The 22,210-nt window shown below is 35.1% G+C and overlaps 1 protein-coding gene and 1 long non-coding RNA gene across 2 annotated transcripts; one reads left to right on the top strand and one right to left on the bottom strand.

The window, feature by feature from the left end:
• Window positions 1–29: 29 nt before the first annotated feature.
• LOC114535850 lies at window positions 30–6,323 on the bottom strand. The gene is made up of 3 exons (XR_003688367.1): window positions 6,032–6,323; window positions 1,549–1,748; window positions 30–1,260 (listed from the first exon to the last, which is right to left on the bottom strand). It is a non-coding gene; the product is annotated as an uncharacterized LOC114535850 (long non-coding RNA).
• A 19-nt stretch (window positions 6,324–6,342) lies between these two features.
• On the top strand, window positions 6,343–20,638 carry LOC114535849 (tyrosine-protein kinase transmembrane receptor ROR2-like). Its single transcript, XM_028557163.1, has 11 exons — window positions 6,343–6,720; window positions 7,212–7,260; window positions 15,623–16,011; window positions 16,437–16,742; window positions 16,840–16,867; window positions 17,026–17,381; window positions 17,706–17,730; window positions 17,817–18,235; window positions 18,411–18,641; window positions 18,823–19,064; window positions 19,431–20,638. Exons 1-11 carry the CDS (start codon window positions 6,660–6,662, stop codon window positions 20,289–20,291), a joined length of 2,967 nt encoding a protein of 988 aa, XP_028412964.1. The 5' UTR covers window positions 6,343–6,659; the 3' UTR covers window positions 20,292–20,638.
• Window positions 20,639–22,210: the final 1,572 nt, after the last annotated feature.

Consider the following 22,210-nt stretch of genomic DNA (forward strand, 5'->3'; position numbering starts at 1 on the left):
ATATATATATATACATACATAAGGCTGTTTACATGAGCCCGGTTACCCGATGTTCAACGATCCCCTAAATCTGACGTCAGAACCTTTGAAGTTTTACACAAGAAATATGGCGGAACTACAATAAAAATATTGGCGAACTTTATTAAATGAGTTATCGTTCCTATTCTATAATGGATGTCGTTGAAATTCTCAGAGCGATCTTATCAAAGTATATTATACATTTTAGTATAATAGAGCGTAAATAGTGATTATTTTTCTATAAAATTGTCAGAATTTCACGCACTCCTATGTATTTGGGGGAGCAATTATAGAATACCCTGCCAACTCTTAACAGTGAATGCCATATAGTCTTATAGATAAATGTACTTTGTTTTATGTTTCTTATTGCATTGGACCTCCAGAGAACAAGAATAAACACTATTTTTAAAGAACGGGGCAATTCAATACTCTAAAATTGTTCCTTAAACAGATCTTTAACATATAAATGCACTATTAGCAGGGTATTCTATAATTGTACCAGGCATAACTCAAAAATGAGGCTCTTGGCAAGACATGAGGTCTTATTCTCATGTTATGGCTTTCTTCCACAACCTTTTTCATGCATGTGTTTAAGAAGGATGTTTTGCATCTTTCCACATAGATCCTAATAGATAAGACTAGTAGTTTGCATCCCTGTTTGTCTATTTTTGTACTTTACAAAGGCAAACCTCTTACAATATACAATAGTCTCATTCAAGAAAAACAAAATTTGATGGACCCTAGCGAGGTATCTTCCCCTCTACTCTGTTCATCATGGCGTTACCTTAAATGTAAAGACAAAGACATAAAAGCTTATCCTGGAAGCTTAACTTTTGAAACTCTTAGGAGTTTTAATTTTAGAGCGCAATTTTCAATTTAAAGGCCACTACGGCACTACCTTGCAATTTCGGGCCTCACACCACATGGTCAAAATGAAAAATCTATCATTGTTAATCACAAGAGGGGTTTGATATAAATAGATGGCCAGATTTTGTATATTATTCTGCAATCAACTGCTTGAAAACAAACTGACCCGTGGACTGACCTATCGTGGTATGAACTTATGGTATAAACAAATACGTATAAATGTAAATTTTGTTGGTGACCAGGTTGTTTGGATATTGTTCGTAAGCAAAGGTTGTTCCTCTTCTTCTGCTACTTTTTTCCCACTTATTCCTGCAAGTCTTCATACCGCAGACAAGAATCTTTCCATTGCACCCTCTAATGACAGGATATACTGTACTGTGAAAGAACGATGTGTGCTGATTTAAAACTTATTTTGTTTGCCAATGACGAATAATTTAAGACATCAAAACATGGCTGCAGGCGTATGGCCTAAAACGTCTGAAAGGCTAGGAGGTTTCGACTCTCGGAAACGCGATTTGCCACACTTGGGCTATCTTTTATGAAGTATTTCTCTGCGGTATTATTCTTGGCCTACATTGTGTCTTAAATACTCATCAATGTATTTTACAGTCAGTAATTTTCTAACCATTTGCAGTTAAACTATTAGTGGTTTAGCCCTATTACCTTGTGACTTGATGTAGGAGTGGTGATGAAATCTGAGATAATTTTAAAAGAATTAAACACTCTTGAAAAAATTATTTCAGGAAATCTTGAAGTACTTCCCTTATTTTTCACACTGGATTGTCACCTCCCAGTCCCAGCCTCCGCAGTGACAGTGTGATTGATGGCAATTGGCACAAGCGCAATGAACTTCATCAGAATTCCTAAATTGGATTTAATTCAATGAAAAATCACGGTATAAATACAATGTATTATTGGAAAGTAATTCATGAAATAGCTGGTTTAAATATGTTGTTTAACTATAGTTATGGGGTTTCTGGCTACTATCAGTTCTACACTCCACATCTGTGAAGAAAAAGAAGTTCTCGAATTCTGGCCGTACAGTTCCTTTTTTATTCCTGACACGTCCAAATCCTATTTTCCATTGACAAGTACTCAAAATCGTAGACAAATCTTTAGCTCTTAATTGATCTCTGCAGGGGCCTTTTGGACAGTTTATTAATTAAAAAAGAGATGGATAACTTTTCAACCAAAGTCAAACCTGTAGAGCTATTCGTGCCTCATCGAACATATGTGACTCGACGTAGCTATATGAATCACATCAATCAAAAGTCGATTTGAAAACTTGTAACTTGCCCGTCATAATCACATCCTCGTTTGCTATATCAATTTTGTATCATATTTTTGTGTATTAAGACAATGCTAGCCTATTGTCAGCAGTTTGTTGATAAACCCGTTATTTAAGGTAAAAGCCGCAGACCTTTGTAGTCAACGTCTTCTCACAGTGATTTTGATCTCTTAAATAAATGAAATCAGGTTCATTTCAAGTAATTATCGGTCTATGAGCGAGTTCAACGAAGATTAATTACAGTAATTAAAAGTGATTTTTTACACATTTCCGAATCACGCACATCAATATAACCAATATGTTCATCTGTTAATGCTACTTTAAAAATATTTTAATTCAATTTTTTCAATTATGATTTGTGTTTTAGAAAGCATACCGACACAGTATGACGGTAAATCTCAGTATGCTAGCGTGGTTGCACTGACGATTGCAGTCAAATAAATAATGATGTATTTTGAAAGATCTTATAACTTTTGCCACAATGAAATGATTGAGGTCTATCAACAAGAAAACTAACATTCGGACATAATGGATTATGAGTGATGGTAAATTGAAGGAAATTTAGTGAAAAACACAGGATATTATCAAAGGCGCAAACATTGCTTTTTGAGTTTGACGGCTACTCGATCAAATGATCAAAAAATCGGTTACTTCAATAGTCAAACAGAACATAACAATTGACGCAGTAGTTATTTATTAATGTTGCGAAACATGCTGAAAATTAATTGTTTCATAAATCACTTCCCAAAAGGATGCATCTATAAAAAGAAGTCGCCGACTGTGTTCGGCTAATGTGAGAACACAACAAGTCATTTTTGCTTCTTTTATTATTTAAAATTAGTACAAATATGTGTTAATTAATCTTCTTGTATTGAAGTATGGCAGTGTCATATATTTTGCGACAATTTTCAAACTCGTCTGGTTATTATATTGTCATAACTTAGAAGAAATTATCTAAACAGTAAACACCATCACTCAGTTCTCAGCATCAGGAGGAGAGGGGCATTCACTGCGAACCCTAAACACCAAACTCATGAGGGAAGTCGCCAGAAAGACTAGATTAAAAAATTAATATGAAATTTCTTTCTCAGTGGTTCAATGTTGAATTACGAATGATTGTGATGTATCATCAAAACAAATATGAAAATTGATTCCAGCTTAATTAAATTTCAGGGTATACGTGCTCGTCGGTGCCGATGAAAAATTCTGTGTCCATTATATTGCCAATTTAGAAAAGGCTTATTATGCCATAAAATTAATAAGTGTACTTTACTTATCATATCGTGATTATCTTACAAGATAATCAAGCAGACTCGGAACATAAATATATTAGCTCGAGATATCAGCTGTTATTAAACCAGACACAAAATTCACTATGTTTCCACTCCGTCTCAAAGCCACTGGCATTGTATGTAATATATTATCTAACGCGATATTCATTTCGACTCTGTCAAGCTTGCATTAATGATAGATGTTAGGTCACATTAACGACTTTATTTTTACTGTTACCGGTTGTAATTAATTTGACACATATTCTGCTTAAATAACTGTGTCTGAATTTAGACTTGAAATTATAGTGATCTATGCACAATGCCTTATGCACTGATTTTGTAATTCAAACGTTAATCCTATAAGTGACGTCATCAAACTGTACAGTAAAATGTAATCCTAGATGGATAAAGTAAAATACACAATAAAAATGTTCAAAGTTATTTCAAATAAATGTTCTGTATTTCAAATTGGCAAACAGTTAATAGTCAAGATATTGAAGAACGAATCTTTAACAAACTCTAAGAGTTCTTCTAACAAACGTTTTTAAAGCTCTTTCTAAAAACTAACAATCATTCAGCTATTTTTTATTGTCCTTGACACGTAAAAGCTGACATTTTTCAAAATTCCTTGAGTTTATATTAATATCAACAACAGATTTTGAACTGCCTTGTATATTCACTTAACAAAGAGTGGCGTACTGTATGAGAACTGTGGCTTTTAGTTGAACTGTGGCTACGAGTTGTGAATGTAGTTTGTTGGGTACGAAAGGAGTGCAATAATATATTGTCTACTTCTATTCATTCATACAATATGAAGCACATTTAGAAACTTGTTTATTACGAAGGAGGCAATGTCAATCATTAGGCGGGAAAACGAATCATGTGATCACAAGTGTCTTGTTCTAAAGTGTTGAAAACTAAAGCAGAACACAAAACAAAACAAACTATTTGCATTTCCCGAATGCCTTTTTACACTCCTTTTGCGGTTTTTACACTCCTTTTGCGGCATTCTCTGTTATTTAATGAAATTGTCTACTGTCGCTAATGGCAGATGTTCCTTGATTCTGTGACAGAATTCTCAATTGTTGCTAATGTTTATACACAGACACTAAAATGCGAGAAAACGACAAAAAGGCCCAAACAGATATTGAAATGCCCTATATTTAGATGATGTAGTCGATATTAAAGATAGCAAGTCCTTATTTGACTATAGTTCTGTACTCTCACAATAAGACACTATAACTCCTCAAAGTTAAGTTGAGTGGTTCAATAGAGACTCTCACTTTCCACAAGGATTGTGGAATCTGGGTGATAGCGTGTTCAAGTTTGTTGGCTTTGCCAAAAAAGTTGTTTTCCATTCCGCTTGGCTGAGCTGAATATTGATATATGAAATATCGAGCGCCATAAATCAAAGTCAAGTCTTTTTACACCCATATTGACCGTGGTGAATGAGGAGTATATTGAGGGGGAAATCTGTCAACGCTTGTAAGGTTATAAAGCTTTTTTCCATTAGGAATCATTACGTTTAAGCACCATTCTATGGTTACCACTAAAAAATGTTTTGAGTTTTTTGTGTGAGAGTGTTCGTGTTATTTCGATTTAAGGTAGTGGCAAAGCAGCTTGGTATTTTCTCTTTGTCTTAGGAATACTTTCTGGTTTATGAATAAAAAAGGCAGCACTCGAGTAGAAACGAAATACTGATATGTCATCCTCAAGGGGTTTTCCTTCTGTGGCTTGAATCAATGTTGACCTTGTTAATCACTAAGTGACAGCAACATGTTTGACTTTCAGATTAAAATAACAAATACAATCTGCATGACTCATGAACGAACCATCAGCAAAATATTATAGCTTACAGACACAGATTTTTCGATCATAAATACTACCGTTCGTTTTTGCGAAACTAATGGATATCGCGATGGGCATTTTCTTAAAATCAAAACGTATGAAGATGATTTCCCTAATTATGGCGTTATATACGGTGAATGAAATGAGAGGCGGTATGGATATGACTGACTGACTGAGAGATGAATTGCTTTAAAGGAAATGTTATTATATCAATGGTATACCCCTTCAAACAATTTGTTTCTTTTAACAGTTGGAGAGCACAGGACGTGATCACATCAAAATCTCGCCATGATTAATTTGAAATGAAAGATATTTGAGGTGTACGGTTGCCAGTGCTAGCATGCGCAAATAACACGCACATACCATCTTTTAATAGAAAATCCAATTAATTTCAACTTCTCCACGCTGTCATTTTAATAATTATATAGTATTGTGCATTTTTTGTACATTTCGTCACAGCAAATTAACATGGTGACCACACTGTGTTTAAAAGTTTGTTTTGCTGCATGTGATTGATATTCCACCAAATGTATTATTATTGACCAAATGTATTGAAGCCTCTATCTTATTCAGTCATGAATAGTAATTCATCATTTTATAAAGTTTGGTATTCTTCGTGAATGCCAATGAAATTGCCTATATTATTGTGGAGTACATGTTGAAAGACGAATACTTAATGGCCGCCATTTTTGAGTGATTAGAACAAGACTCTCACCAGGGTGCAACGTGTTAGACTTACGATTTACTCCGTTTTGGTTCTTAATGGCCAATCATAAAGGGACGGAATGTACTTGATATCGTGTTTTTGTGCCTCCTGTTTTTCCAATGTTGTAATAATTCATGTCATTGATCACCCATGGATTGAAGTTACCGCCCGAGACGGTCAGTATTGGTCAGCATACCGACCTTTACTGAATCGAAATGAACGCGTAATGAGCATTATTATATGGCGTGAAAGATGACAGATCAGAAGCATTATCCTTATGTTTGCTTAGTACTGTATGTTAGCAAACATCCTATATACCACATGCTGGTACAATCTCAGCGTGAACTATATACCTCTCCCACTTTTACTACCAAACCACTTGTTAAGTAGAACGTGATATTTACAAATGCTTCCTACATTCAACATACGTGAGACATTTCAGGTTTTTACACTCTTACCGCATAAGAAGGACTTCGCTTGGAGCAATGAATAACGCCTTTAGAAATTCCTTGTTAATTTAATTTTATGTAAGATGAGAGGAGGAGCTTAATGACGTCATAAGAAGGAAAGTTGAGAGGTTCATGATCAGTGATGTGATGGTGTCGTAGAACATAGAAGGAACATAAAGTTATCTGTCTTTAATAGCTTGTGATCAATAATCATGTCTCGACTTACTTGCTTTGTTTTGCTGCAATTTCTTATTACTTACGCTGATCGTGCAGGTATGTTAGAAATGTTGTATGTCTACTGTTCTATCGTCTTGTCCTAGATCGTGGCAAAACAACGCAATATTAAGCGTGTCAAATAGCAGTGGATACCTACAGTTCGCGCTAGGAGTAAGGAAATCGCGCAAAGTTGAATAGAAAACGTAATAATATGTCTAGGACAGTCTATATATTATTTGTTCAATAAACATACATATTAGAACTCGATGGATTGTTTTCTTATTTAATTGATTTCCTTTTGGCATCTTGGTCGAACTTGCACAATTTGTCTCGATGTGCGTCGAATTTTGCGTTAAATACTCAACAACATTGCGCTAAATTCCAGTACAATTCGCTATAACTTCGTGCGTATTTCTTTCATAAGTTAGCAATTTCCTCTAATACTTGTGAAGTAAAGTAAAGGTCGTAATGATGACTAGAGTTTGATATCTCTCTATGTTATGGTATTTTCAACATTATATATAGTGAACCGTATTTATTTTGCATAGAATCACGGACACAAGATTATGTTTCATCGGGAGATGGCCGGCTACCCAGGTATGGGCCGAGAACGTAGGGTAGTGGTTTAGAATTCTAGTTAATATGCTAACTTTTCCGTTTACTGACACATAAGTACATTGCGTGGCTTGGAAGTAGAAAGTTTTGGTTTATAAACTGGCATTTACTGAGTTGCATGTATGTAACCTAATACTACACAATGGGCAACCAAGAATCTACAACTTAACTACAACCAGCTTGCGATCAATCCTGCATTCTCTTGTGTTTATCACATTTATATTGTGTCTTCCCTCGTTCCAGCCTTATGCAAATATTTAAATTGTGCTTTAAAGCAACACTTGCAGTCAGGATGTTCGTGCTAACTTTGATATACATGATATTGTTTGCGGCGTCTAGCATGACAAACCAGCTAACAACACCGTATGGCGCCTTCCGAATGCTTTTCTGTTATCATTCATTGACTTGAAACGAATATTCCTTTGCTTTATGGTAAAACATATTAGGTTATATACTTAACAAGCTTATCGTGGCCAACATAATGCAATGTTTACTGAGTTACGGGGAAACCAGTCTATTAATAGCGTACAATTACCACAAATTTTGTGTTTCCATGTGGCTCGCATATGGTCATAAACACAGAAATTGGATTTCAACAAAGACCAATATTGGTTTTCTTCAATGGTATTTTTGGTATTATAATTACAATATTCTATTGAGCGTGGATTTCAAACAGCAAGTGCTATCAATTACCCGCAGTTTTGTCAAAACAATCTTAGTAGATTGAAATTTCAGCTTTTCATGTAGCGGATCATTTGATTATCAGAGAAATGACCTTTCTCCATGTCATGTTTGCACTGGTCTTCTTCTCGCGTCATTACGCCAACACAATCCTTTAAGTGTGGGATACAAAGTGTCTTGATAAAGAATTTCTTACGATCCTACTTAAGTAAATCACTAGCTGGGTTAGTAAATTGCGATATTTCCAGGCGGACTTTTCATTCTGAAAAAAATTCGAAGCCAACTTATCAAAATATGAATTAGTTTCATGATGATTTGAAAATTGTCTTGTATTGTATCTTATTTCATTCGCCTCGACAATAAACCGACATTTAAGGTCTTAAGGTATTTATTGTGTTTACTCTTTAGCATATAAGCGCTGTTATTAGTACCGAAGACCATGCAGCAACCAACTTTTAGTAGCTTTGGCATTTAGCCTTTTGGCAGCTCTCCATTACTGAATTGTTCGCCAGAAATACAATCCATGCTAAAAGGTTGGATAGTGACAGTCAATCTAGACATGACTGAATACCAAGTATTTCAGGTTATGTTATGAAATGTTATTTGATTTCGTGATTACAGGGAACGCGTGACTGCCCACTAATTTTCATACTTCCAATGCTCTTAATACCTCTTAAATTTATGACATTGAAATAAGAACAATGTCCTGTCGCTTTGCCTTTAGATCTTCCATATAGTTTTGTGTTATGTTATACAGCCATTATAATTGTGATATTATTATTAGATAATAAATTTAACAATCAATGTATGGAATGAAAAATACACGACATAGAATTTGTCGCAACCAGAGGCACAAATTAGAGTATAACATCGTTGCTTGAAGTGCTCTAGAATGTTCATCAACACATTCACGTTGTTTGCGTTGTTTGCGCTGCTAAAATTAGAAAGCAAAAGCTTTTTGGGTTATACATAATCAATAAGTTCGAAGATTCCTCTGTCCTGGCTTCATAGTTCAGTTATTTAGTTTGGAGTAGAGCTAGACGTATTTTTAAGTCGTCTACAATAGAGTTACCTCATTGGTATAATGCTATCGTATCTTAAGTGTTGCAGTTGTTTGAGGATTATACTAATTTCGTGCTGGGTTGCAAATTCTTCATCGTTGACAACACTATATATGATAGATTGTTATCCCGACCAGCACTTATTGATATACGGCGCGCACAATAGTATAATATATCCAGTATTGTTTGCTTTTTGTCAAGGAACAATTACTTGCCGAGCTCAATTAAAAGAAAACATCTATTTTAATCGTCAATTATCTTTCTTTTGTGATGTATTTTCGATTACAGCATGTTTTCAACTTAGCACTTGTCGTTCAAATAACATAAAATCAAATTTCACCAAGATTAATGATTGTCGCTTTTTCTTAAGTATAGACTATAGTTCAAACATCTCTTTTTGAGACTCACACTCGGTGTAACAAACCGTATTCTTCCTTTCTAAGCACAGTTGTATATGTAATGTTCGATATAACCAACACATTTTTCAAAGGTTTCTGTAACTTTACTGAAATATTTGCACGGTTGGAATATTCTCTCAAAATAATCATGTTTGTATCAAACGCAACGGAAACTTTCAAAGCAGAAAGATTAATTATTGAGACAATTGCAAATTGATTAATCAATGACAGAAATAAAAGCCAACCCATCTATCTTCTCTTTTGTCTCATTTCTTAGGACTACAAATTTTTTAATTCGAATAAAAGACCAAAATAAAAACAATTAGTACATTGTCACGGTTATCGATCTTTGTATGATATTATTTAAAACATCAGCATTGTCATTCTTTGGGGAAATTTTGTAATGTTTATTGAGGATAAATATTTTATAACAAAATTAGATGTTTCAAAATGTATACGGTTAGATTACCCGTATCCTGGAACGTTGGATTGCCCGCGAAGTATTTTTCGATTCTTTTAAATCAGATGATTAATCGAAAACTGCGTGTTTTCATGAACGTCAAGCTTGAACCTTTAATCTACAAAACCTTTTTACGTCGGGAGCTACATTATGACTATGAAACGTCTTATAGGAATTTTATGAACTGATTTGTATAAGGTTGTCAAGAGTATATTACACCTTCGTCATGCACTGTCAGACGGTCCTAACCGTTCGGACCTATATAACCATATGTACCACATGCAGGCACAATTTCTTTTAGTTGTAGAAAGACTTTATATAAAACCTCTTTAAGTTGTTTTCATGTATAAAACACTCCTCAAAAAATGATTGCATTCTAATGTAACATCAAGTCTAAACGTCGTTCTATCACTTTCGTGCAGTTTCTAATTTGAAACATCATATTTCAAACATCGTCATCGACGGTTGCACCAATTATAACTGCCAAATGGGTTGCAGTTTTTATGTTTTTTAGCGTTCTAGGAAATCAATTGGAGCTACTTTGATTTTGTCTTTAAAATTGTGAGAAAACAAGAAAGACAAGCGAGTGGCGCTTGATTTTTAGGTTATCTGTAAAGGTTGTTATGACCATGCATGTATTAATTGACCATGCACATATATAGAATATTTCTTGGGATATTACCGAATTATTGTAATGGGAATTTTTTACGCTGTATAACAATTTACGTTGGTGAATTCTGTTATTCATTGAGTTGATCTAGAACGTGCTTCTGGTATAGCAATGAACCGATAAAATCTGATTGATTTTCCGCCTTTTGTTCCTATAAAAATGTCTTGTTTATTCTGTAGTTAACTTTTGACAGTTCACTTTTGACGATGATGATTAAAATATGTTTTAGATAAAATGTTCGTTATTGAACACATCGTTAGGTATAGTGTGGTTGAAGAATTTATAATCACCTTAAATCCATACCATTATCATCTTTATAATCGTAGCTATGTCACTTTAAACTTCTTGAGTGAAATGGGTATGATTTATGTACCAATCACCACACGACAATGATATGATTTGTTTTAAATGAGAGAAACCACGCCTTAATTTTTCGATATACACTGTAATTCGTTGATATAAACTGTGTAATCTTTGGTTGATATCAATATCATTACATCAGTGATGATAACTAATTGAAGTATAGTTATTTCTCCTGAAACATTAACCATATTGTTCTAAATCATAACGTTTGCTTGCAGTGACACTCTGCTTACTCACCCGAAGGTTGCTCGATTCATGCATTTTACTTCTCTTGTGTGATTAGATATGAACTACCTGAATATATAGAAATCACTTAGAAATTTAAACTACTGTTGTAAATATACTGGCGCCCCACGTTCGTGATACCACCTTCCCAATGAAGCCACGCGACAGATTCGTGCAAATTTAATCCAAGATGACTGCTGTGTCTGTCCTTTCAAATACATAAAATATATAAGAACAATTCAAAATAGAAGACATATTTATCATAAACGTCTCGATGCTTCTTCAAAGGACTGTTTACGAAGAGAGAGACATTTTAAGTTTTCATTCATACTTTTTCAAGTGCTCTGAAGTTCTCTTTTGCAGCACTGTATACCTGCTCGACTTCAAAAGACGAATTCAGTTCGATACATAATTGGTTTACTGAAATTACAGGATTGACGTGCATGGTAACGTTAATTCTGTCTCAAATCGGATTATACCATGTTTTTTGGAATTATTGGCCTCAATTTCTTGTCTAGAATATTAGCCCGATTTTAAAGTAAAGATAACTTCTAAGAAAGTGATATTAAATAATTTACATTTTAATTCTTTAGTTGCGGTGCTCTTTATGCAGATATAATTGTGTTTATATGAAACTTATTTCTGATGAATAAAGTTATGATATTTTTCAATACTGGGCGTCTTCAGGAGGAGTGTAAAATACTCTCAGGCCCCCTAAATCTCGAGCCTTGCTTGATAATAGAGATTCTCACAGTGCATGTGCGTTTTCCTTCACACGTATTGATTGCTTTCATTCATGTTGATTCTTGAAATGCTGCATTTAGTATTGAAAAATTCCAATGCAATGGTAATGAGTGACAATTCTCTGAGATGTGTTCCTCAGCTGGTATATTTTATCTATGTTATGTTATAAAGAACGCAACAATTGTATTGTGATAATTGCCATCAATTGTCAGCCTCTCAATAAATTGTTGAACTTGATTGGTTTAAAACTTAAGAAGATTCTGGTCTTTCAACTACAAAGGAGATTCTCACTGAACCGCTGAATACTTTCCTCAAATCTGACAATATGTCATCAAATTGGAAAAAAAACGTGTGGTTGTAGGCTATACTTATAAAAGGAATGTTAATTTTCGTAGATAGGTATGTTTAGTTAAAAATAAAAAAAATTAATAGATATTTTAGGGTGTTGTCTTTATTTCTTTTAAATTAGGCACCAATTGAAACAGTAACAAGATCTTTAGGAAAATAAAAAAGAAAATCATTTTATTTTTTTCAAATTTTGGAATCGGAATTAGGCATCATCACAAAAGGGTGATTCGGTAGGATTGGTTCTAAAAATTGAAATTTTGCCACCCATGAACGTCCCATTTCATAAACGATGACATTCCAAGTCCGCCGGAGTAATTTCGTTAGAACGAGATACAGTCTAGAACGTGGCATGACATTTTGGAAACTATTAAAAATATGTTCTGATTAAACGTTGTTCACCAACTGCTTGCAAAACACTTCTCGACGATTCGACCTAAGCCAAGGGCCTACGTAGAAATAACATAGAAATCTATTAGTCCATGTAGAAGAGGAGTGCTGATATCAGCATATCTTATAAACATCGGGCACGCCCCCCTCTTAGGGATGCGTAAACAGCATAAAATGTGCACGCTTTTTTGCTTGGAAATTAAAACACGAAAAAGATAATATAACGTACTAGCAGCCTGAAACGATTTGTTAAACCTGAGATAGGAATTCACAATTTTCAGTCTGTTTACGAATCCACAGTTTCTGCAATCGTTAATTGGCACCTGAATGGAAAGTTTTTAAAAATACACATTCAGACTTGTGTAGCGGTAGTAGTTGAATCTTCAAAACGTGATCTTACCACTGAGGGCAGAATAATTTTGAGCAAGTAAGAGACAGGGGTTTGACTTACGTGCTACTGATTGTTCTCCAGTGGAACATTTACTTCTTCTACAACAACTCTGAATTCTGGTAATCTAGAGGATCAAAATTCAAATTTTTTTAGGCGCCGAGCATTGTGGCGCCTCGTAAAGTTAAGGTTCATTCCATGCATGCGCGCGTATTATTCTAATATTTCAACATTTAGAAAATAACTTAATACTCAATTTTACGTTCGTAACAACAGAAACGTTGTAATCTCGCCCTATTGATTGTAATATAAATTTTCCCCAACATCTTGTTAGGTTAGTCTAGTTGTGTGGCCGACTGACCTAACAAATTTTTCATTTCTGCGTGCTTTTACCAACCAGGCTAAAACAATCAAATAAGATTAGAATCAAAGAGAATAGAAATAATCACAAAGAGCGATGAAATAATTGATAATATTGCCTAATATATATGTGTGAAAGTGTGCGGTCGCATTGTTAATAATTTAGATGGCCTGCAGCACTTTCCTTGTGGGGGTGTATCTTGTTTATCGCTAATAATGTGTATATTTAAAGCTATAGTCCAATTTCCTTGCCAGACAGTTCTTTGTTATAAATTACTCAGTCTGTGTTCACGTATTGAAAAACGTAATCCATACGGCAGTATTTCTGTCTCTTTAGTAATTTGTGTCTAATAATTATTATAAAGTGTTGATGAGACTAACCATCTGTGTATTCGACAGGTAATGCATGACGTCACCCGTTCACGATATTTATTCCTATTTTGCGCATGACAAATAAATGACAATACAGGAAGAATATTTATGTAGCCTTTTTAAGAACACGAAACCGCCATATGATCGGATTGTTTTAATTCCCTGACAAACACAAACCATTCATATTTACAGTCGGGTGGTCTCGCCAAGAGGCACAGGGTCACGGAGGTCAGAATAGAAATACTTGATAATTTAATTTGCTGTATAAAATGAAAACGATTTTTCTTAAATAAAGGTTTAATAAAGTGTACATCTTCATACAATTATATATATATTTATTAACTGCTAATTCGATTAATAAAGGGTTTTTCCAAATAAGTTTAATACTTAAATTCATCATATAGTATACCGGTTTCTTTGAAGATATAATCTCATTATGTTGTTATACGCTACAAAGAAGTGGACGCGTAGCTTTTGTTTTTGGTCGTTTTACAAAATTTGATTTAAACTGCAGATTTTCCTCATTTGTATGATTTGACCATACAAGGAAGTTGAGCATAATGCATAAGATGTTAATTAGTTCCACTATCATGCACACTTTTCACTAAAACTTATATCGAGGCTCAAATCTTGAACGTGGTTGTACTGAAGTCCAACTTGCGTCGTTTTTCTCGTGATCGCAATATTAGATTCTTATTTGGAATTTGCTAGTCGTGTTTGTCTAGTGTGCATGTGTATATGATCTAATGGCAAGGAGCCCCCTTGTATGTGATTGGCTGCATGTCATACCATAACTCATGTGGTATAGCGCATATTTTTGTTTAAGTGCTTTTTCAATGATACATTAATTGCATATGTTTTATGTCCATCACTTGAAAGATTCAGTCGATTTCATTGTAATATTTCAGCTCTCAGCAATGAATCTTATCTACGCAAATGGACAAAGGTGAAGCACGCGCGCGGTCAATGTCTTGCCGAGAATAATTGAACCCAGTCGGCTATTCACAAAAATATTAAAGTTTGCTTTAAATATTATTTAAAAGTTTTTCACAAATCTTCTATCCATCTTTTGATGTTATCATTGTGTTGTAAGACTTCAACATTTTTTTTAAAAAATATCAAGTTATGTATTCTCGTGTTCCATAATCGTTGATAACTGAGACCTCACACCTTGATTTTTCATAATGATTCTGCTTTAAATATATTCATTGTAGATATTAGTAACGTAGCGAGGCTGGAACGAATGCCAAAGTACGCCTAATCTGTTCAAATGCCTTTAGAGAAATACAACATATCTAAAAATTAGAAAACCACGAAGATCTTATTTTATGTTTAACAATGAAAATATACATTCTGTACGTAACAGACGTCATAGTTGCTGGGTCATAATTCAGTTAATGAAATGTTTTTAGGAACGACTGAAATAAAAAAAACAGTTCATGTGGAACCTTTCTTGTCTGCCTTTTAAATCAGATAATTATTTATACGCAAACATTTGATTAAAAGACATGCATCTCCCATGAGGAAGGTTAACACCAGAAATTTCCTTCGATTAACTGTGATTAACTAAACGTCGAAGTTCTCGTCTAGTTGTTTTTCGTCTATTTTTATACCCGCCTTTATTCGTGTTCTAACTGACCAGCCGTTATAACATATGTATAATACAAGCCTTGCTATGCATACTTCAGTTAAAAGGTGTTGTTCCGTTTTTTACTAAGATGGTTGAGTAGTTTTGTCAACATTTAAGCTCCACAGGGCAACTATATTCACACATATACAAGTCATAATACTATACTCAGTAAACAGTTATTGACCGAACAACTTTACCCTGGAGAGGTAACCATATTGCTCAGTTTTAAAATGTGTGTAATTTATCTCGTTGTGTAGCAAGTGTGAACTTTACGCTGGAAACATATGCTCAAAATTCGTTGGTCAACAGTCTGTGTTTGTCAAGCCGCTCGAAGCACAAACAGCGAAAGAGTTACAAATGACCGCGTTAGTCCGTGTTTTTCCTGATTACATATCATCGCAATGTCAGCCATACGCTTTCCAGGCCCTCTGTTTGTCAGCATTTCCGCCTTGTGATTTGACTGTGAACTATCCTAAACCTCGTATGCTCTGTCAGGATGAATGCAGAGCATTGGAACAATTTATCTGTGCAAATGAATTCCATGTCGGTAGAGCTAAATATATGACGTCATTCGTGCCACCATGTTCAAAATTACCCAGTGTTAACTCTCCAGAACACAAGAAATGTGTTCGTCTTAATTTAACAAGTAAGTTACTAGTTTATTTGTATTCAAATTGTTCAACATTCATATTTACCTCCTAGAATGGTAAAAATAAAAGGGGGTGTTCTAGGAAGCTGTTCTCCGGAATAACGAATCTCCGTCCCGATTTTCGCTACCAACTGGATATATATGCTTCTTCCACAGGGCCGTACTGAAGGGGACATTAGCAAAGACGCTGTAAAAATGGCGTGGATGTGACTTAAGCACAACCACATCTTAGACGCCACGTCAAATTTATTTATTTTGGGGATACTGCGCCCCAAAACTTTATCCCAATGTTGTGCCAACATAAAGCTTCTTTTTGACAGACATTTAATCTTCTCTTCCCCGCGGCATCCCAAACCTGTCAGAGCCAAGGTAAAGTGCTGTTCTTTCTTCGCATTTTGATGTATGTTTTCCTTCGATTTTAGTGGATAAACCTGAATTCAAATTGGAATTGAAGAACAAAACAGTGACAGTTGGTGACACAGTAGTTTTTAAATGTAAAGTAAAGCCAACAGACATACCTCCAACTATAACTTGGTATAAAGATGGAAAAAACATTCCAGCTGGCCATGCATTTTATAAAACCCACTGGTTTCGCTACAGCTCAAGAATGAAAATGCGACGTATTAGGACGCAGGATTTTGGAAAATATACATGTCATGCATCCAACTACATTACAAATGTTTCAACACACAGCTGGCTCACTGTTCTTCCTCGGGCTAATTTGTCAAGTAAGAAAGTCCGTGTTATATTGTTTAGCTGAAAAATTTCATCTTGATTTCTTGAATCCATATATTGAATCTAATTCAATTTTGTTAAACTTTTAAGAACATTCGAAGACTAACAGCAAGTCCAGGTAGGCATAATTCTGAATCAGAAATTATTTCGGATCGTTACAAAATATTTTTCGCCCATACACAGATATTTCATCTAACGATTGGTTTCTCTGCCTTATTTATTTTAAAACCAAATTTATTTTTTGGAAGTATGTATATTTTGTTGTATTTTGTGTAGTTGTGGTTATTTTGGAGCAAGCTCAGTGTGTGGAGAATATTTACGAGGAAAAAAAGTTTTTTTTCGTGATCCAACAAAAACCGACGAACATGAAATTCTGATTCAGAATACGCTGTCCAGGTCAAACATGTCAGCCGAATGTCACAAGTTAGCAACTGCTGCCTGGTGTTATTATATGTTTCCATCGTGTGTCAAAAATGACGTAATGAAGCACAGACTGTGCAGGGAAGATTGTCATAAAGTGAAAAGAAAATTTTGTAAAAACCAAGTTCCGGATATTTTCCCAGAATGTTCAACCTTGCCAAAACGAAATGGAAGACGAGGAAGACGCTGTGAAAAACCAAAACCAAAAAAAGGTGAAAATGATTATAAATAGGAGAAAAAACCCACAATGAAATGAAAGATCTGCGTGTCCTCGAAGTATTACGTGTGTGTTTCTGCAACCCATTAGTTCTCCTTAGTCATGAGGGCCAATAATCATACTACGTCTTTTGACCATTACCTCACGCAGTAAACTATATTCTTAATGATCTGAAGTATTCATAATTATTCATCACACAGAGAGAGTCTGTTTAAATAGGACCATTTTTCTTCCCATTTTTTATTCACGAGTATATTCCAGTACAACGGCTCGTATCGATTACGTAAGCTTCAAATAATTTCTTTTTTTGTTGATTTAGTGATTATTGAACTGAAGCCAAATATGTAAGTAGTACTTTGATGCGCATATATAAAAGCGTGAATAAGGATAGTTGTTGAATATATGGATAATAGTTTTCATTTTCTTTTAGGTGCGGCAAATACAAGGGGAATGGCTTCTGTAGCAAATATATCAAAAATGATACGATATATTTCTACAAGAAAGGTTATCAATATGAGTTGGAGGACAAAATTTCAACCAGGATCGAAAAATTTAAAATTTCCGAGAATTGCTCCCGATTTGGAATTCCTGCGATATGCTTCCATTTGTTCCCTATTTGTTCGCACAATGAGAGAAAATCGCGATTGTGTCAGGAAGATTGCACAAGGCTGAAGACTGATGTATGTCGTGATGTTGTGTCATATTTAGAAATGATTCTCCCAAAATGTCAAGAATTGCCACGTGCAAACACAGAGGAAGGGGCGTATTGTGTTGATCTTGGAATATTTAGCAAAGTTAAGGAAAAAACTTCTATCAAACCGAATAAAAGAGAAAATGCAACTTTATATGGTGAGTTTTGTATTATGATTTACTGCAGTTTCACCTAGTACGGCCATTATTTACGTGTCGTAAGCCTTTTAAGAATTGAAAAAAAACTTACTCTGATAAACAGTTCGCCTCTCCGTCATTCACTCTGAATCTCTACTTCCACTTGCTCGACTAACCAAGTAATTGCTACACATAGAACCAAGCCATGAATGCTACAATAACTCTGGCGCAGCGTATCTTGGAACAGTGAATGTTACTGTGTTTGGCAACTTTTGTATCCGTTGGAATGAACGACGCCCAAGCTATTCTTGGAAGCATAATTTTTGTCGCAATCCAGGAGGTAAAGCTGAGTCTCCATGGTGCTATGTCAGTAAAAAGGGAAGAAGAGAATACTGTGCTGTAAAAAGATGTGATAATCTATCTTCCGGTAATTAGAATGTTACTTTTTCAACCTCAATTATCAGTAGTGGCTCTGCGAAGCAGGGGGAAAATGTATTGTTGTAAAAAGTCAGATAAAGAAATTAAAGAAAATTCTCAATTCAAGAAAGCCTCAAAATTGTCTAAGAAATATAGCGTCCAGTCTTGTGAGAGACACTTTTATTTTTCAGCTTTCCATAAATCAGGAGTTGAAAGTACATCGTTGGGAAGAACAATCTACGTCGTAATTGCAATCGTCGCAGTAATCTTGCTGGGTTGTATTACAGTTATTGTGTATTGGAAAGTTCAAAACTCTAAAGAAAGTGTTGATAATTCCCCCCAGAATTCTGCCACACCGTTTGCAAAATGCAGCTCATCTCAGCTCATTGACGTCAGGGAAAGTACTTCAGTTCAATCCTTTGTTTTGAACGAGGTAAGTGACATATTTCTGTTACAATTTCTCTTAGTGTGTTACATCTGATATGATATGTCTTGGAAATATATTGATGTAGACGACTTCGTAAATATTACGACAATATTTTTTCACGTCAATATATTTCGACGTAGCCAGGCATCACCGTGCTTGCATATAAGCAAACAATTTTTCAGAAATGTGATTTGACACAAACGGCCTTTTCGGAAATTTGTGCTTACCTTTGATTATTTGGTGTGGCTTACCCTTACGTTTTGGCCAGCTGTTGGTACTATTGATAATCACAGATCATTTACTTTTATCGTGATCTGCTAAGGTTCTGAAACATTATTGTCCATTGCTCATAACGTAATTTTTTTGTATTAGAAATTGACTCGAGGTCGAGTGAAATACATCAGTGTGATAAGCGATGGAAAGTTCTTTAAAGTCTTCAAAGGTGTACTTATCAATGAAAATGGAAAACCAAACATGGATATTGTTATCAAGACTTTGTCAGACGATGCAAGTTCTGTCGAAAAAGAAACATTCCGTAGAGAGACAAGATTATTATGTCCCTTGCAACATATGAATATATTAGGCTTGCTTGGTTTATCCCCTGGGGAAGGCATGGAGTTCGTGGTCTTCGAATATCTGAGCGAAATGAATCTTCATCAGTTCTTGAAGCAGAGTGAAATTAATCCATCCGAGGATATTCTCGTGGATATTGCTTGCCAAATTGCTAACGGGATGAAATATTTATCTGAATTTAGTTATGTTCATGGTGATCTAGCTGCAAGGAATTGTTTTATCTCAGCGAATGAAGGTAATTTCAATGTGAAGATTTCCATGCTGGGTATTGGAACTCATAAATATCCATCAGACTATGATTGGTTGCATCAGGATAATTCGTTGTTCCCAATTCGTTGGATGTCACCTGAAGCACTCGATTCACTTGTTTTAACAAGCGAAAATGATATATGGTCATTCGGGGTGTTGTTATGGGAGATATTCTCTTACGGGCTACAACCATATCAGCAGTATAATAACGCTGAAGTCACGGACAAAATCCGATCTCTGGAACTTTTGCAATGCCCAGTTCACTTGTCACAGACTATCCGAAATTTGATGAACAATTGCTGGACAGTCGCGCCTTCGTCACGACCAAATTTTGTGACAATTTATGACGTACTAAATAGCCAAAGACGTTACGTTGTGCTTGATGACGTCATACAGGAAGTACAAGTATGACTTGTGAGAAATGTAGTATAGAGTTGCACTACATGAAAATGTATTCACAGGAGTTTACTGTTGCTGATATAATAGACACACCGCTGCTGCAAGTTGGGCCTGGTTTAGGCACAGAAAATTTGACAGTGTAAACCAGGTTTTAAGAATAAATTTTACTGGAAAATAATCTAAATCAATGCAGCCTAAAATACAAACTTGCACCTTTGAATACGTTATCATATTTTTAAATATATATTTCCTTTAATTTATAAGCCATGCACCATACAATATATCCGCACACAATGTAAATATTTTTTGTTCCTTTCGTTATTTTCGTACGTTATTTTGTGCGCTTCTCAATAAACGAACACTATAAGTGAAGTTGTGATTCAGTAGCTTCTTATGTCGTCGTTGTTGTCTGAAAAAAGAAATTTCTCCTGGAATCACAAACTATGTCTTCGCATGCAAGTTTTAATATTGTGAAAATCTCTACCCCGGAGTGAGGGAAACGCATCTTTAGTACCCTAATTGGGTCCCTAATGGGAATTTTAAATGCCCAGTGCTGTGGATCTTTGAAAATTCTATTCATTCCAGGAGCAATACTTCATTGTCGTGGTCTTTCCATAAAAAACTAACTCTCATTTTTAGAATGAATATTGTATTAAACACCCCAAAACCATAGAAAGCGATACGCAAATCTATTGGACTGTATTGCATGGCGGAATGATGTTAGCCTCTTGGATGACATTCCTTGGATGACATCTCTTTTTATAAGTTCAAATTGTGGGAGGTGGAAAAGTTTACGGTCAAAACCAAATACCATTAATAACATTTTTACCTTCACGCTCCTTTTCAGCCCTTTTAAACTCAATTAGAGCGCAAAAATTATCTAGATTTAGACAAATGCATTTTTATTACCATTCTCATTTTTCTACACCGGAAACAATTTCACGTAAGCAGTATTTGACAGGATCGACTAGGATAAAATTATGGAGCCACACCTTCAATGTTCGCCTTTAGATTGGCCCTACAGGGGGGTACAGAAAAAGCAATATTCCCCGTGCCGCAGGTTTTTGGAAGAAGGGGGGGGGGGTCAAAATAGTATGGAAACAACAATGCTAATAGTGAAAGCATATAGTCTTCTTTCCTAAACGTTTATAGAGATCAGGATAAGTTCTTGTTTTGAGGCGAAGTTAAGTTATGCAATATTTGATTACGTTAAATATTGTAAAACTGAAATATCACCCGACGAGAATCAAATATGCGCTACTCTAATTTTTTTTAGAAAGACACTATGTCTAAGACGTCTTGAAAATGGCGTGAATATGGCGTAGGCAAAACCATACATGGGCATATCTCCTTATATCCATCATTGACATTTTCACGACATCTCAGACTCGCGTCTTGTGTTCTAAATTTCACTATTAAAACCCTGGCAACGCCACTCGAGCATCCGACGATGCAGTATTTCATTGAAGTGGTGCAATATACACAAAATTACAAGAACTAATTATGCTATTTTTGTGACTAATTTTTCCCGGGACCTTGGCCCCATCCTCTCTCGATAGGTGGTGCCCGTAATAGGGCTCCTCGAAAATTTCTTCTAAGGAATGAAAACAGTCTGGTAAGCAGTAAATTCTCTAAGACCGTAGTGGGAATCGAACCCGCGAATTTTGGCCCTAATTTTTGTTAGCTGGTCAAAATTGGAAGAACGTGCGATTTGCCTAGCAAGCTCGCAATTGGATTCTTTAACTGTCTTCTACAGTTCTACTCACAGTAACACTAAATATTTTTTACCGAAACATACTAACCGCAGGCATTGAAGGTCTTTGCCCCTTGAAATGTCGTCTCAAAATTAATTAATCTGTCTCAAAATTTGGTAACATTTAAACGTACATTTTCTGAGTTGCGCGAGCTTAGCGTCTGGGTTATGCATGATA

Source organism: Dendronephthya gigantea, unplaced genomic scaffold (genome assembly GCF_004324835.1).
Source record: "Dendronephthya gigantea isolate DGI-Jeju-01 unplaced genomic scaffold, DenGig_1.0 000127F, whole genome shotgun sequence".
NCBI classification, from domain to species: Eukaryota; Metazoa; Cnidaria; class Anthozoa; order Malacalcyonacea; family Nephtheidae; genus Dendronephthya; species Dendronephthya gigantea.